A 17,016-nucleotide genomic window follows, 5' to 3' on the forward strand; every position below is an offset into this window, starting at 1 on the left:
TAGGCCACCCAGGGAGTCAGAATCTTGGAGTCATCATCAGTTTTTCACTTTCAACACCATATTCAATCAGTTGTCAAGTCTTGTTCTTTTTTCTTTTTTTTGGGGGGGGGGGATTTTGCAAGGCAATGAGGTTAAGTGATTTGCCCAAGGCCACAACCTAAGTAATTATTAAGTGTCTGAGGTCAGATTTGAATGCAGGTCCTCCTGACTCCAGGGCTGGTACTCTATCTACTGCACCACCTAGCTGCCCCCTAGTTGTCAAGTCTTGATTCTAATGCCACAACATTTTTGATAATCTAATCTCTTCTTTGAACCCTCATGACCACATCCTGCTTTTAGAGCCTCTAGTCTGGACTATCAGAGGAGCCTTCTAATTGATCTCCCTGTTCCAAGTCTCTCCTCTCCCAAATCTGCCACAGTAATACTCCTAAAACACAGATCTGACCATGCCATTCCCTTGCTTAAAAAACCCCAGTGGTTTCCTGTTGCCTTAAAGATAAAATACAAATTCTTTTTTTTGCCACTTTAACTCATTCCTAGTCTTGCTCTCCCATACTTATTCATTCCTCTCTCCTTCTCTTGATTTATTAATCTCCTTCATGTACTCTAGGGTCCAGCCAAAATGATCCATTTATTTATATTAGACAGGACACATCATTTCCTGGATTTACCTCCTTGCAAAAGCTATCTCCTAGGTGTGAAATGTTCCTACTTCTGGCCTCTACCACATAGCATCTCTAGCTTCCTTCAGAGCTTAGCCTAAGCAAGACTCCTACATGATACTCTGCTGATTTTCCAACTGCAAATGCCTCCTCTACCTAAATTTCCTTTAATTGATTTTTTATGTATTCTGCATATACTTATGTGATTACTTATTACCTTAGACAGCTGAGGCTCAACAAATAGAGTGTTGGATATGAAATCAGGAAGGCCTAAGTTTAAATTGCATCTCAGGTAATATAACTTACTAGTTATATTATCCTAAGTAAATTAATTTCTTTCAGCGTCAGTTTCATCATTTGTAAAATGAGAATAAAAAGCAATATGTCTCTTGCACTGGTTTTCACAAGGATCAATTGAATAAGATAACATGTAAAGTGCTTGGTGTATTTTGGAGCCTAGAGAAATGTTCCTATTATACTTAGTAGACTCTCTTTCCATAGCTTTTTTTTTTGAAAAAAAAATATTTAAGGCAATGGGATTAAGTGATTTGCCCAAGGTCACACAACTAGGAAATTATTAAGTGTCTGAGGCCGGATTTGAACTCAGATTCTCCTGACTCCAGGGCCAGTGCTCTATCCACTATAGCACCTAGCTTCCCCTCCATAGCATTTCTTTTCTTCTTTTTTTTGGCGGGGGGGGGGGATTTTTTGCAAGGCAATGGGATTAAGTGACTTGTCCAAGGTCACACAGCTAGGTAATGATTAAGTAGCTGAAGTCAGATTTGAACTCCAGGACAGCTGCTCCACTGTGCCACCTAGCTTTCCTCCTCCATAACTTTTCAATGCTTATGCTCATAAATGTGGAGCATGTGCACCAGGTATTTCTCTTGGGGTCACTGAGAATAGGACTTGAGAATATTGATGTTAAAGAGACCAATTTGATCACCAGTATATTTTTACTAATTTTCCCTCAATTGCTCAACATTTCACTGCTCTTAGTGTAAAATATTTTTAAAATTGTGGTCCTTGTACTCCAGCACTTTTGAGCATAACAATAATTTTTCTAATTTGGTATTTCTCTTAATTCTTTCATTTAACAAACATTTATTAAGCACCCACTATGTACAGACTGTTCTACTGGAGGAGATCCAGCTTTTAGAGAAAATATACAAACTTAACTTTTAAATTTTGTTATTAATAGGAGCTGTCCAAGATCACGATGCCAGTTATATTTAATGAACCCTTGAGTTTCCTACAGAGACTAACTGAATATATGGAACATACATATCTCATCCACAAGGCCAGTTCACTTTCTGATGCAGTTGAAAGGATGCAAGTATGTAATTATTGACAAGTATTTTGATTTGTATTGCTTCTTATTAAGTTCATTGCATATTAAGTTCATTCTATTATAGTTTACAAAAAAGAAATTTTTTTAAAAAAATCTGGAATTGTCAATAATTAATCAACAGTTATTTTTAGCATGTTATATGCCATAACCATACTCTATAGGGGGGAATGTAAACTACTATATATGTTCTTTTCTCTTTTGGTTAAGTACCTATGATAATGCATTCAGGATTTTAAAAACAGAAACACATCTACAACTTCCCCCTCCCCCCAACTAACTTTGTTTATTAGTAGCATAAAAATCACTGATAGATCTTTCAAATCACAGTAAAAGTATACAAGGAGATAACCTCACTGCCATTTTGGATTCTCAGTTTGTTCTGGTTTGAGGAAGTGAAAATATAATTGCAGCCCAGGAAACGGTTCTTTCTAGAATATTTTAGAATATTTAGAATTTAGAATAGCATAATATGAATAAGATAAGTATTTTACACTAGCTAAAAGGTAATTTAAAGGAAGGCCCTATTAGTATTTACCTTCCCTAACTACACATCTTTTTGAAGCTGTTGATAAACAACAAATTCGATAGTCTAGTGTGTTACTTCTTTATACTTCTGTTCTATAGTACGTTAAGATTGTATGTGTGGAGTTAAATAGCTGAAACTGAAGAAATGGAACATACATATCTCATCCACAAGGCCAGTTCACTTTCTGATGCATCTGCATCTGTCCTTGCTTATAATCAAAAAGTTGAATATATGATCATAATTCATTAGGTAAAACTGGCTACCCCATTGGTTAAAGCCAGCCATTTCTCAGTTGCCTTGATGGATATTATTTAGTGAGAAGTTAGTGAACTTGGTTTTGGAATTAGTGAGACCAAATTCAAATGCCAACTCTATTATCATTATTTGTGGGAACTTAGCCATGGCACTTTTCTTCTCTGGGCCTCTTTCCTTATCTTTAAAATAAAGGAATTGGACTAGATAACTTTTTGGCTCTTTTAGCTCTAAATCTAATTCTATCATTTTTAAAAGAAAATAAAAATAGACATCATCCTGTGACATTATCACAATACACTAGTGGTTCTAATCTATGTGGCATTCCTCAAATTTTACTAGATGTTCTGCTAAACTTCCCCACACTATCAAGACTTGCAGGGATCTTCTTCCACAGCAAAGAATGTTATATGAACAAAGGCATTAAACTATAACGTACAAAAGTATTAAACTATAACATACACCCCTTAGTGTTATACACATTACTACCTAGTATTCTTAGATATCCATTGTTTCTCTTATTACAGAGCAATATAATATTTTAAACTGAATCCATTTTTTCCTTTATTTAACTTTATTGTTCCAGTTCTCTTTGGATCAAACACTCTATGGGGTTTTTATTTTATATTATTTTTTTTCCATTCTTATTTTCCTAAGTATTGTTTAGCCTATTATTTTTAAAAATCAAGCAAAATGTTGGTTTAGAATTTCATAAACTTTCATAAAATTTCATAATTTTTCAGATAATTCAGGACATTTTGGAGGAGATCATAAAACCAGTGTTTAGGTATAAAAATCACTGGTAGATAATCAAAGTCATTTTTGCTTTAAAAAAAAAAACTATTTTAGCTATATCACTAGTGCCATTGTCCATACTGACTGCCAGGGTGTTTTGGAAGGTTTTGAGAACCCAGAGTTAAACAAACTACTCATAAATAACTTCATAGTAAATAAATGAAATCTTGGTTCCTGAGTATGAGATTATTTTCACCTCCTGCCAATGTTTTATCCCATAGTGTGTAGCCGCATTTGCGGTATCTGCTGTGGCTTCTCAGTGGGAACGCACAGGGAAACCTTTCAACCCACTGCTTGGAGAGACATATGAATTAGTCCGGTAAAGATTTCTCTGTTATTACTTTTAAAAACAGGGTGGCTCAGTTGGTGGGATTTGGATGATTCTTTTTGAGTCTGGTTTTTCTCTATAACTTATGTTTAAAAAAAATAATTAACAAAATGAACAGACCTTCTGGATTCTTATTATACCTATTTTCCCTTTTATTTTAATGAAGTGTTGCCTGACTTTCCCACATATCCTGGCCTTTAACGTCTGACTTTAGAATTTGATTGTTAAATAATTTTCTTAAGAAAAAATTTTGATTTGAGCCAAAAAAGACAATTAATATCTTCTTAGGAAATGGGGACAACTTAGAACTTTCCTTTTAAAAAAACTTCTGTGGGAAACATTCAAATTAATAAAAGGGAATTGAAGTTCAAAATTAAGAATTTGTCATGTAATTATTGAGGCTCATTAAGCTGTGCTATACTCCCTTAGACCTGATCTATTCATCAAATAAAATTTTCAAAATCATTGAAAATCACAGAATTTAATATGTGCAATCATATGTAATTAGAATAAAAAGTATGATTGTATTTAATTATTCATGTTTGTGTCTATAAGCTTATTTATGTGATTTACCTAGGATCTTTCTTTATGCTCACATTTTCAGTCCCTGCTTTTTAAAACCCTAAACCAAATTTGCATATTCTAATGCTTTTAAATGTCTAGACCTAGTTTAATTGCCCCCTCCCCCCACAGTATTACAAATTGAAGTGTCAGGCTTCAAATTTCCATAAGTAGCATTATTGTTCAAATATATTTATACATTTGACATAAAGAGTAGTTGATGTGAAAAATGGATCTTAATTTAGCAACTTTAAAAATGATAGTACACTTTTCAGTCAGTTACTGCATTGTAGTATTTTGTATAATAGAATTTTAATGCAGTTTTATTTTCTCAGTGGCATCTTTTTAAGACACAGAATAGGGGCAGCTAGGTGGCGCAGTGGATAAAGCACCAGCCCTGGAGTCAGGAGTACCTGGGTTCAAATCCGGTCTCAGACACTTAATAATTACCTAGCTTTGTGGCCTTGGGCAAGCCACTTAACCCCATTTACCTTGCAAAAACCTAAAAAAAAAAGACACAGAATAGTTATATCAGAAATAACAATGTCAGAAAAGGAGCATTTTGTGATTTATCAAGCACTTTCCTCACAAGTCTGTGAGACAGGCTACCAAACCCATTTGACAGGTAGAGAAACTATGGTAGTGTTCAAGTCAATCACATAGCTAGTAAGAGTTAGAATCAAGAGCCAAAGTTATCGTCAGTCTAAATTTTGTGTTCTTTCCTTTGTAGTTACTGAAATAAAAGCAGTTCACTCATTACAGAACAAGATAACTAATAACAGTTCTTGTTTTTAATTTTTGAAGAGATGATCTTGGATTTAGACTTATCTCGGAGCAGGTGAGCCATCATCCACCAGTGAGTGCATTTCATGCTGAAGGATTAAACAATGATTTTATCTTTCATGGATCAATTTATCCCAAACTCAAGTTCTGGGGTAAAAGTGTGGAAGCTGAACCCAAGGGAACCATCACTTTGGAGCTTCTTGAGTAAGTTGGTATGATGTCATTAGTATCTTTATTTGCACATATGTGTAATCACACACACACACATACACACGCATGCTTTCTAAAGCTGAAATCATTTATTAAAAGAAAAAAGAAGAAAAAAACTACTTTGTGTGTAAAAACCCTCAAGAGATTCAGTATTATTCTACATTAGGTGAAACAGTATCTTGGACAGGGGAAAAGAAGTAATCCACTCTGCCATTTTAGATCTCATCTAGGAGTATATTGTTTCTTACTCTGAGGATCATGTTCTAGGAGAGATTGACAAATTTCATGATGTTTAAAGGACAGTAATGAAGACAATAAGTGGTTGAAATTACCATTTATGTTTAGCCTGAAGAAATAGAAACCTAATAAAGACAGAATGGGGGCTTCTTTAAATCTTTGAAGAATTGATATTTGAAATAAGGATTTACTTTGTTCTCCTTTACTCTAAAGGGAAACAGTTTCAGATGGAACATTTAAAGGAAGTTTTTCCTTCACAAAAGAAAGTTTCCAGGAGTAAAAACTTCCCAACAGTTAGAACAGGCTGTCCCAGGAGATATTGGATTCCTCAGGACTGAAGCAATTTAGAGTTTGGCTAGTCACTTGTGGGGAATGTTGTATCTGGGATTCATGCTTTATGTAACTAGTTACTCTTGAACTTAGATTTACTTAAATTAGATGTCAGAGATCTCTTTCTAACTCTCTAGTTCTTTAATTTGATTATTCCATGTTTAACTTATTTGAACAGTATTATTTGTAAATATTTAAACATGGAATTAGTTTGTATTATAATGTGTAGTCACAAATGGATGCCCAATTTTTGCCAAGCAATCTTTGTAAATCATAGTAGCAGAGTTTCAGTTTTTTAATTAACTATATTTCTAAATGAATTCAGTTCTGTAATCATTCTACATATTTATTAATTGTGAAGATGGTTTCAGGACATGTAACAAATGTGTAGAATTTTACAACTAGAGGGTATTTTAAGGATGATCTAAGCCATCTGCTTTACTTTTCTAAAAGCTTAAAAATAAGAACAAAAGTTATGATAAAAATCAAGCTTGGATACTAATCTGAGTTTTTTTTTGAAGTTTGACAATTTTGTTTATTTTATATTATTACAATAATCTTGTTGTGTGAGTAAACATAAACCCTCATCTCCCCCCCCCCCAAAAAAAGATAGAGAACCCTCAAGAATAGTGAGAGAGAGAGAAAAAAAAAAGTGTACTTCAGTCTTATTCAGATTTCATCAGCTCTGTCTCTGGGATGAGTTGCCCTCTCTATCATGAGTCCACCAGACAAGTTGTTTCAATATTTTTCCCACAGTTGCTATTACTAGCTGTACTTCCCTCCATTCTATTCCTCCCCACTCTCATCTATTCCATTCTCTCTCTCCTTTCACCCTGTCCCTGCTCAGAAGTGTGTTGCATCTGATTATCCTCTAACAATCTTCCCCCTCTTCTGTCACCTACTCCCCCTTCCCTCTCCCCTTATCCCATCCCTTTCTTCTCATTTTCCTCTAGGGTAAGATAGATTTCTATACTTTATTAAGCATGTATATTATTTCCTCTCTGAGCCATTTCTGATGAGAAAAAAGGCTCATTCATTTCCCCTTACCTTCCTTGGTTCCACTCTATTGCAAAAGTTTTTCCTTGACTCTTTTATGTGAAATATCTTAGCCCTTCTACTCTGAGACAGCGCTCTGCTCCATGCTCACTCTGGTATGGCAGAGTTCTCTCACCATCCCTTCAAGCTGTTCCCAGTGATCCCTGGGCCAAGAGGTCTGCAAACTGCACCCTCTGCCACAGACCCAGGCACCCCCAAGGACCCCATGGGCTGTTCCTGGAAGGCTAGAGCAGGTTTGTTCCGGCCCAGCTACGCTGCACTGTGGCTGCACTATGGCTCTTTCCAACCCCAGTCCCAGTGAAACAGATCTTTCCTGTGGAACTTCTAAGTTGTCTTGGACTGGAAAATTGTATCTCTCAATCTTTCTGTGGGTTCTGCCCTTCTAAAATTTGATGGCTTTTGGAGTTTTGGGGGGAAAAAGTGTTGAGGAATTCCTATCTTCATGCTGCCATCTTGGCTCCACCCCTCCTAATCTGGGTTTCTTAAAAGAGCATTCAAAGTACAGCAAAAATTATCCTGCTTAGTTTGGAATTTTCATAGAAAGCCTTAAGGGGCCTTGTTCCTGTATCTTCTAGTTATTTTCATGCAGACTTTTTTTAATCAGTGATAATACTTAATTTAAAGTTTAAGGGAACTCTCTCTAGTTCATCTAAATTTATTTTCAGACTGTACATTTATATGTATATATATATATATATATGTATATCTCTGTGTTTGTATATGTGTGTACATGTACATATATATATATATATATATGTATTTATCTTTTGTGCATGAAGGCTATCTTATTTTCACACAAAGTTTATGTATTTGCACACTAGGTACTTAAAATAAATGTGTTGCTAGTTTATTTAAATTTTTGTATATGTACAAAACTATTTCTTTTTAAAATATATTTTGATAGTTCTTTAACATTACCATAAACCGAGGGCAGAGCCAAGATGGCAACAAGAAGGGATCGAGTCTTAGGAGCTCTCTGATAAAATTCATCAGCTAAGGACTCTAACTAAACTTTCGAGAGACAGAACCCACAAAGGGACCCAGTGAGGCAGTTCTCCTACTCAAGGTAACCGGGAAAAGAGCAGAAAGGCTCTGCCCCCCCCGGGATTGGAGAGGCGGCCGGCCAGAGGGGTGGCCCGACAGAGCCAAAGAACCTCAGCCTCCCGGAGGCAGCCCCAGGGTGCTGGGGGTCTCAGCTCACAGCAGCGGGGGGAGTCTCCTGAGCTGCACCCCGAGGAGCACCGGGCACAAAGTTGGGGAACAGCGGGGAGCCCAGCCCTCAGTGCACACAGCCAGCAGCATAGTCTTTCCCCAGCCCTGATCCAGAAAACAGAAGCAGGCGGAGCTGGTAAGCAGGAGCCCCCAGGGCATGAGCCCATTGAGCTGAGGGAGGGGAGTGAAGAGAGACTGCAGAGCTCTGTCCTCTGCCTCTGGAACAGGACTCTGGGGCTCTGACCACATTCAGATCCTGACCACAGTCTAAGCCCCCCCACACACACATCAGCCCCTTGGCAGAGGGGGACGCTTATGGTCATTCACAGACCAGGAGGGAGGACAGAGCCGCACACACTGAGACCCTTGTGGGAGTGTCCCAAAAGCTCAAGAAACACCCCAAACCAGGCCCGGGCTGGGAAAATGAGCAAGCAGAGAAACAAAAAGAAGACTATTGAGAAATATTTTGCAAATGAGCCCAAGAAGGGCCAAAATACTCAGTCTGAAGATGACATCATTTCCAAAGAATTACTACAGGAAAATTGCCCTGATATTCTAGAAGCAGAGGACAAAATAGAAATGGAGAGAATCCACCGATCCCCCAGAGAAAGAGATCCCAAAAAACCAACCCCTAGGAACATTACAGCCAAGTTCCAGAACTCCCAAGTCAAAGAGAAAATATTACAAACAGCCAGAAGGACACAGTTCAAATATCGTGGAGCTGCAGTCAGGATCACACAGGACTTAGCAGCAGCTACATTGGAAGCTCGTAGGGCTTGGAATATAATATACCAGAAGGCAAGAGAGCTTAGAATGCAGCCAAGAATGAACTACCCAGCAAGGCTGAATGTCCTCTTCCAGGGAAAAAGATGGACTTTCAGTGAACCAGGGGAATTTCAAAGGTTCCTTTTGGAATGGCCAGAGCTGAACAGAAGGTTTGATCTTCAGATACAGGACTCAGGTGAAACATGTAGATTGGAGGAGAGGGGGGAAATATGAGGGACTTAATGAGGATGAACTGCATGTATTCCTGCATAGAAAAATGACACTGATAATACTCATATGAACCTTCTCAGTTAATAGAGCAGGTAGAGAGAGCTTTTATAGTTGAAGCACAGGAGAAAGCTGAATTCGAAGATAAAATATGGTGTAAAAATGGAGTCAATAGAAAAAAAGGGAATGGAATGGGAGAAAGAAAAAGGAGAGGGGGAATAGTCCAAGATATTTCACGTAAGATTTTTTTTTTTATTACAATGAGCTATTGCAATGATATGGAAGGGGGGGAGGCAAGGGGGGAATGAGGGAAACTTTGCTCTCATCAGAGATGGCTAGGAGAGGAAACAGCAAATATACTCAATGGGGTATAGACATCTGGAGTAAGAAGGAGGGGGGAGCAGGGGGAAGGAGTGGGGATGTGAATAAAGGAGGAGAGGATGGACCATGGTGGGGAGACTGGTCAGATATAACACATTTTCTTTTTTTACTTCTTGCAAGGGGCTGGGAATCGAAGGCCTGCCCAGGACCACAGGGCCAGGTGGATTTTGGGCCTAAGGGGTGGTATGGGGGCTCAGGGCTTCTTGGCCCCAGGACCAGGGATCTGTCTGCTGTGCCACTCAGCGACCCTACAGCAGAGTCAAGTGAAAGGAGAGAGAAAATAGAGTACATGGTAGTGGAGAAATAAGAAAGGAGGGAGTTGAGATCAGCAATGGCAAAGGTGGAAAAATATGGAAATAACTTTTGTGATGGACTTATCATAAAGAATGAGATCCACCCATGACAGAGTTGTTGGTGTTGGAACAAAGACTCAAGCACATTTTTTGTTATGATTATTTGGGGGAAGGTGCAGGGCAAGTGGGGATGGATGGCCTGCCTGGGGCCACACAGCAGGGTGATCTTTGGGTGTCTGGGGCCTGATTTGGACCCAGGTGCTCCTGGCTCAAGGGCCAATGCTCTGTCTGCCACCCAGCCACCCCTACTATTATTACTATTTTGTTTTATTTTGGGTCTTTTTTTTCTTTCTTTTTTTTTTGTTTTTTTTTTCAGGGCAATGGGGATCGGGTGGCTTGCATGTCACATGGCTGGGTGATTGTTGGGTTTACGAGGCTGGATGTGGACTCGGGTGCTCGTGGCTCCAGGGCTGGTACTTCGTCCATTTGCGCCACCTGGCCATACCTACAATTATTACTATTATTATTTTTTATATTTTAATTTTTTTCTCTCCCCTTTACTTTTTTTCGCCCAAACAAGTCTATCTATATTCATGGGGGAGGAGGGGTATTTTGTTTACTTGTAAACAAGAATATTTTATTAATGTAAAAAAAACATTTGTACAAAATGAGAATAAAAAATAAATTTAAAAGAAAAAAAACATTACCATAATCCCCCAGTACCCTTTCTTAAACCCTCCCAGAGACCTATCCCATATAACAAATAGTATTTATAATATAAAGGGAAAAAACTAGAATTTGGGAAATTATCAGTATATCTGTCCAGTACAAAAACTTCCATTTGGTCTCTCTCATTAGGCTATGAGGTCTTTGAGAACAGGGATGGTCTTAGTTTTCTGTTAGATCTTTGGCATTTAGCATAATGCTTTGCATACAGTAAAAGCTGAATAAATGCCTTAATTCATTTATTTAGTATGATTTTTTAAAAAGGCTAAAAATATACTCACTGATCTATTCTGCAGAGTGGTAGAGGGGTGAATATGCCTTCTCAAATCTTTTCTTTGGAAACGGTCTTGTTCTTTAGTTTTTTCAGTATTCACTTTTATTTTTTTAATGGTTCTTTCCATTTACATTGTTTAGTCATATGGTTTTCTTGTCTCTGCTTTGTCACTCTACATTAGTTTATGTAGATCTTTTCATGCTTGTCAGTATTCATATTCATCATTCCTTAACAGCAAAACAGTATTCTGTAATATTTATGTTCCACATTTTTAGCCATTTTCCATTCAACGGTTATATACTTTGTTTCAAATTCTTTGTTATCACAAAAAATGCTGCTACAAATGTTTTAATGTATATGGAAACTTTGTTCTTATCAATGGCTTCCTTGACATATAGGCTTTATAGAAGAATCCATAATCATTTCTATAAACTAATTTTGTTTTCTTTTAAAGAAGAAAATATTTCATGTTTATTACTTGCTTGGTTGTTAGATACCATTGTGGAAGGCCTATGTTTACTTAGTCTGCAAAATGATTTTAGTTCTTAAATCATCAAAAATGTTAATACCAGTCAATAATAATTTTCTCTCTACTGGTACTTTTGATTTTTTTTAAACTTTGGGTGCTAGTTTGAAGCTTCCTAGGCAGCATCATTTAGAGGAGACTAGCTTATTACAAAAACTATGGTATTTTCCATTATAAGCAGTAGTTTATTGGCTATGTCACTTAACATAATGTACTATTCCTCCCTTACCTTTTTTAGGCACAATGAAGCCTATACATGGACAAATCCTACTTGCTGTGTGCATAACATTATTGTGGGTAAACTCTGGATTGAGCAATATGGCAACATGGAAATAACAAACCACAAGTAAGTTAGATTTTTTTTCATAGCAGCTCAACATTTTTTACAACACCTAAATGTGGTTCTGGGAACTTCAGATTAGAATAATTGTGAGTGGGAACTGATGAAATATCTAAGAAGCAGATAGCATTATAGTGGTAGTAGAAAGAGAACTAAACTTGGCAATATCAGGACACTGGCAGCCATCAGCATTTACCTCCTATGGACTTCAGTTTTCTTTGTTACAAAATAGAGATATGATTGCAGGCACTGATAAATTGTGAAGAAACTTCTTTATAACTGTTATATGAATGGGAGCATTGTTATTATATTAAACAAGTATTTACAGTCCCATCCAGCTTCTCATTATCACCTTTATTATCCAACTTTTGATATTATCATCCAGGTAAGCCTGTTTTGGGTTATTTACCTCATTCTATGGCATGTCCTTTATAAATTTTTGCTCAATAAATGTAGAATTGGTCATCTAAATGTGATGTCTTTATCATAGGACTGGGGAGAAATGTATATTAAACTTCAAGCCATGTGGCCTTTTTGGAAAGGAATTACACAAAGTTGAGGGCTACATTCAGGATAAAAGGTAATATTCCTTTTTTAATTATGGACTAGATAGGGAATAGACCCACATTAAAATAGAGTTGTGAGATAAGTTTATGAAGACAACTTAATACAAAACTGTTGCAAAAAAGTTGAAATGTAATTTTACTTTGTTTTTCTAACTAACATAATTTGAAACATCCTTAGCATAGTGGAACCCTGGCTCCCTGGGCTCAACCTTAACCTCTGTTTACAGCAAAAAGAAGCTGCGGGCCCTCTATGGGAAGTGGACAGAGTGCTTGTACAGTGTTGACCCTGCTACCTTTGAGGCTTGTAAGAAGAATGACAAGAAAAATGCAGATGAGAAGAAAAGCAGCAAACAGGTGACTCGAAGCTGTCCCACCCACCTTGTTCTCTTCACAGACACAAGGCAACTGGGGCACATATTAAAGGAATGTTCACAGATTTCTACTTCCTATGGTTCCTAATGTTTCCTTTGATCTTTTTTCCTAGCATATAAATTTTAGCTTGAAATGCATTAGATTTGACACATTAAGAAATACCGTTTAATAGGCTATGAAGTCATTTTCACGTCTTTTTATGCTTTTACCTACTTGATCCTGGAATAGAAAAGTTGATTCATTCAGCAAACATGCAGTTGCCATCATTTGTGCTAGGTAGAGAGAGCACCAGACACTGGGAAGCCAAAGACAAAAACCAAACAAATCCTTCAAGGAAAAAAAGCAGTACAAAGAAAGTTAAGTACAAAATAAGTAGTTACAAAGTTATTTCTAGAGGGCATTAGCAACTGAGGGGGGGGGGCAAGGCAGGCATTTTTTAGGTGAGGCTTAGGTGAGCAACCTGCAACAGGAGTGGGGGTGGGGAGGGGCAGCCAGCCTGTGGATGGCATGGAGGCACAAGAGCGAAGGAGATACATGAGAAACAGGGAATGGGATAAACTGGCAAAGGTCAGCAGGAGAAGGAGCTTTAATTGCCAACCAGGAGTTTATATTTTATCCTAAGAGGGAACTACTAGATCCAGGCAGTGATGTCATTAGACATGTACTTTATGAATACCTCCTTGGCAGATGTGGGAAACAGAGACAAAAAATAGAGAGGGGACCTGAACTAGACTGGCACCTGTGTGAGTGGAGAATATCATCAAGGGAGAAATGGCAAGATTTGGCAAATTATTGGATAGTCAAGGATGACTCTGAGGGTTGTGACTATAAATGATTAGAAGGAGGTACCCCTAATAGGTAAGTTAAGATTGGAAGATAATGAATTCTGTTTAGGAAATGGTGGATTTGAACTGCCTATGGCACATAGTGGGAGATGACCAATAGTAAGTGGTGAAATGGGACTTGAATTTAGGAAACAGATTAAAACTAGACATAACAGCTACTTATCTGAATAATTGAGAGCTAAGCCCATGGAAGTGATGAAATCTCTAAAAGGATGAATGTAGAGACTTGAAGAGAAGAGAACCCAGGACAGGACCCTCAAATATGCCCATATATAGGAGTCAAAGGCATGGATATCATCCAGCAAAGGAGGATAAGAAGGAGCAGGAAGAGAATTAAGAAAGAACATTCAGAGAAACCCATGCAGAAGGAGCAAGCAGACATTAAGGAGAAATGCCACGAATAGGTCAAAAAGGATGGATTTTTCCCCCTTAAGAGCTCATTAGTAACCTTGAGACAGAAGATTCCGTTAATGATGAGGTCATAAGCCAGATGGCAATGAGTTAAGAAGTGGGAGGTGAGAAAATGGAGTTAGTCAGTCTCAAGAGCTTTTTTTGGAATTTGGCTGTGAAAGAGTTTAGGGGGATAGTAGAATCAAATGAAGTTTTTCTAAAGATTTGGAAAATCAGGGCACGTTTATAATTAGTAGGGAAGGAACCAGTGGATAAGAAGAAACTGAAATTTTAGGGAGAGAATTAGATCCAAGGACATCTAGGACAAAGAAGAAAAGAACTTATCATTGGCAAAGTTCAGAAGAGTCACCTCTTTCTCCAAGACTGAGTCAGAGAAAAAGAGAGTAAGGAATGCTTTGGGAAAAACTTGAGGGGTAAACATGAAGTTTAGTTGGTTTCAGTGTCATCTGTGAAGCATGAAACGTGGTCTGCTTAGAGGGCAGGTGGTTTGGGAGGCTTAGAGAAGAGGATTGAAATAGATGCTCTGCTGTGGGAATTGGGATAAAGAGATAAGAAAAACAGATAGTTGTTGCAGCAGTTGGGAACCCATTTGAAATGATATAGATTTAGCAAGAATCCAGTATGTATAGTCAGTTGACTTCCCACAGTATCATTCAGCAACAAGAAGGAAAATAATGGAAGTGATCCATAGTAGGGGTTTAGAGAAGAAAGCAGAGAAATAAATTGATGATAATGATACTTGCTCATTTGAGTGTCTACGCTTAACATGCTTCATATTTTAAATGTTAGAGAAATTTCATTTTCCCCAAAAAGATTTTTGAATTTTATCTTCAAATTTGAACTCCTTAAAATATAAGGCTTTAAATTAAAATTTATTTTCTTTTTTCTATAAACATTCTCAACTAATAATGGTAGCACCAACTCTATGGTATGATCAAGAAGAATAAATGAGATAATAAAAAGTGCTTTGAAAACCTTCTAGAAATATATAAATGTTAGCCATTGTCATCATTATCACTATCAAAGAACATGATCTTAAACTAGAACCAATGAGAAGGAGGTAGAAAGATAGAGACAGATAGTGAGTAGTAAACACCATCTTAGTCTAGATTCTATTCTCCTCTCACCCTTCTTATTTTTGGGTCAAATCTCTCCTGACTTAGCCAAAACTGGAGAACTTCTTGAACACCAGGATTTCTCCTCTTGTATTAATGCCTTTTGGAGCCAGTGATAAAGAAGACCTCCTCCCATATCTAGGGTGATGCTAGAAAACAGAAATTCCTGGGACACCACATAGGGAGAGGAGGACAAGACAGGTCACATCAGTATTCATCCTGCTGCTTCAGAAAATCAAATAACTAGGAACATTTTACCTGAAGAAGAAAAATACTATTCTAATAGCCTTTGATTTTTGATGGGTTTTTTATTCAACATTGCTGAGCAGAGAGACCTGATATGACCCTTCTGAATGTGTTGCTAAATAATAACCAGCACTTCTGGGGCAGAGCCAAAATGGCCCCATGAGGCTAGCATGTTCCTGCAGCTTTGGCTTTTACATTGAAAAAAATATAAAGTACCTTTTAGGAAAAACAAAAGACCTGGAAAAGCCTCTACACAGACATTCAAGCTACAGCTCCCACCAAAAAAAGGCAAGATCAAAACAAGTTTCAATGGTAGACATCATAGAGGATCTTCAGTGAGGATCTGTCTCTTTGGGGGAACGGGAGAACTAAAGTCCAACTAGGTGGGAGAGCACGAAAGCCAGTGGGAGGCTTTTAGCCATAGTGCAGTCCAGGTCCCAGCAGCTTGACAACAGCAGAGGTCCTGGCAGCTAGATAGCAAGCCAGCAGGGAAGGTCCAAAGCCCAAAGTAAGTCTGAACCCTAGGAACACTGGGGTAAAGGACAAACAACTGCTAAGTCAGAACCTGGACATAAAGGAGGAAACAAAGTTCTGCAAAGTCAAGACCTGAACTGCATAGGCAACATCTTGACCAATGATAAGCCAGGATTCAGACCCAAGCTCCAACATAAAAAGCTTGAATCTGCACTCCCTATACCCCAGGAGCAGAACTCAAACAATCAAAATGAGGAAAAAAGCTAAAAGAGCCCTCACCATAGAGATAAAGATGCCACCTCAGAAGAAGAAAGCAGTGAAAAATTACCTACATGGGAAGTCTCAAAAGAGATTATGAATTGGACTCAAATTCAAATTTTCATAAAAGAACTTTAAAAGAATTTAAGGGGTGGCTAGGTGGTGCAGTGGATAGAGCACCAGCCCCAAGTCAGGAGTATCTGAGTTCAAATCCAGCCTCAGACGCTTAATAATTACCTAGCTGTGTGGCCTTGGGCAAGCCACTTAACAACATTTGCCTTGCAAGAACATTAAAAAAAAAGAATTTAAAAATCAAAAAATAGACGAAGAAAAATGGAAAAAAAAGTAATGAGAGCTATGCAGGAAAATTATAAAAAATTGACCAAAGAAATCAATTCCTTTAATATCAAAAATAACAACTGGAAAAAAGAATGTAGCTCTTAAAAAAATAAAATCAACCAACTGAAAGAGGACTGAAATTCGTCTAAAACTCAAATCAACCAGTTGGAAAGGGAATGCAACTCAGCAAAATGTAAAATTAACCAACTGGAAAAGGAAACAGAAAGGTTCACTTCTGAAGAAAATAAAAACCCTAAAAAGGTAAACTTGGACAAATAGAAACCAGTGAATCTATGAGACTATAAGATTCCATTAAACAAAGTAAAACAGTTGAACAAATTGAAGAAAATGTAAAGTACTTTTTAGGAAAAACAAAAGACCTGGAAAATAGATCCAGGAGATGAATTATTGGACTACCAGAAAGCCTAGATCAAAAAAAGTTCCTGCAAAACAGCTTTCAGGAAATTATCCAAGAAAACTGCCCAAATCTGCTAGATCAAGAAGGCAAAATAACCATTGAAAGAATACACAGAACTCCTTCTGAGAGATACCCC

General features: G+C 37.5%; 1 protein-coding gene across 8 annotated transcripts in view; it reads left to right on the forward strand.

Annotated features, from left to right (window-relative positions):
* The window catches only part of OSBPL1A (oxysterol binding protein like 1A), a 393,082-nt gene that overhangs the window by 323,706 nt on the left and 52,360 nt on the right, over positions 1-17,016 (forward strand). For 5 of the 8 annotated variants that reach the window (XM_074207328.1, XM_074207333.1, XM_074207332.1 and 2 more), the window contains 6 exons: positions 1,864-1,998; positions 3,808-3,905; positions 5,280-5,462; positions 11,735-11,842; positions 12,327-12,416; positions 12,630-13,170. In XM_074207328.1, coding sequence (XP_074063429.1) covers positions 1,864-1,998; positions 3,808-3,905; positions 5,280-5,462; positions 11,735-11,842; positions 12,327-12,416; positions 12,630-12,861 — 846 coding nt within the window. In that variant the 3' untranslated portion in view covers positions 12,862-13,170. Of the gene's footprint in view, positions 1-1,863; positions 1,999-3,807; positions 3,906-5,279; positions 5,463-11,734; positions 11,843-12,326; positions 12,417-12,629; positions 13,171-17,016 lie in introns of those variants that run through there. The other 3 variants (XM_074207336.1, XM_074207329.1, XM_074207335.1) reach the window with 3 other exon arrangements.

This window comes from Macrotis lagotis, chromosome X (genome assembly GCF_037893015.1).
Source record: "Macrotis lagotis isolate mMagLag1 chromosome X, bilby.v1.9.chrom.fasta, whole genome shotgun sequence".
In the NCBI taxonomy this organism is placed as follows: Eukaryota; Metazoa; Chordata; class Mammalia; order Peramelemorphia; family Peramelidae; genus Macrotis; species Macrotis lagotis.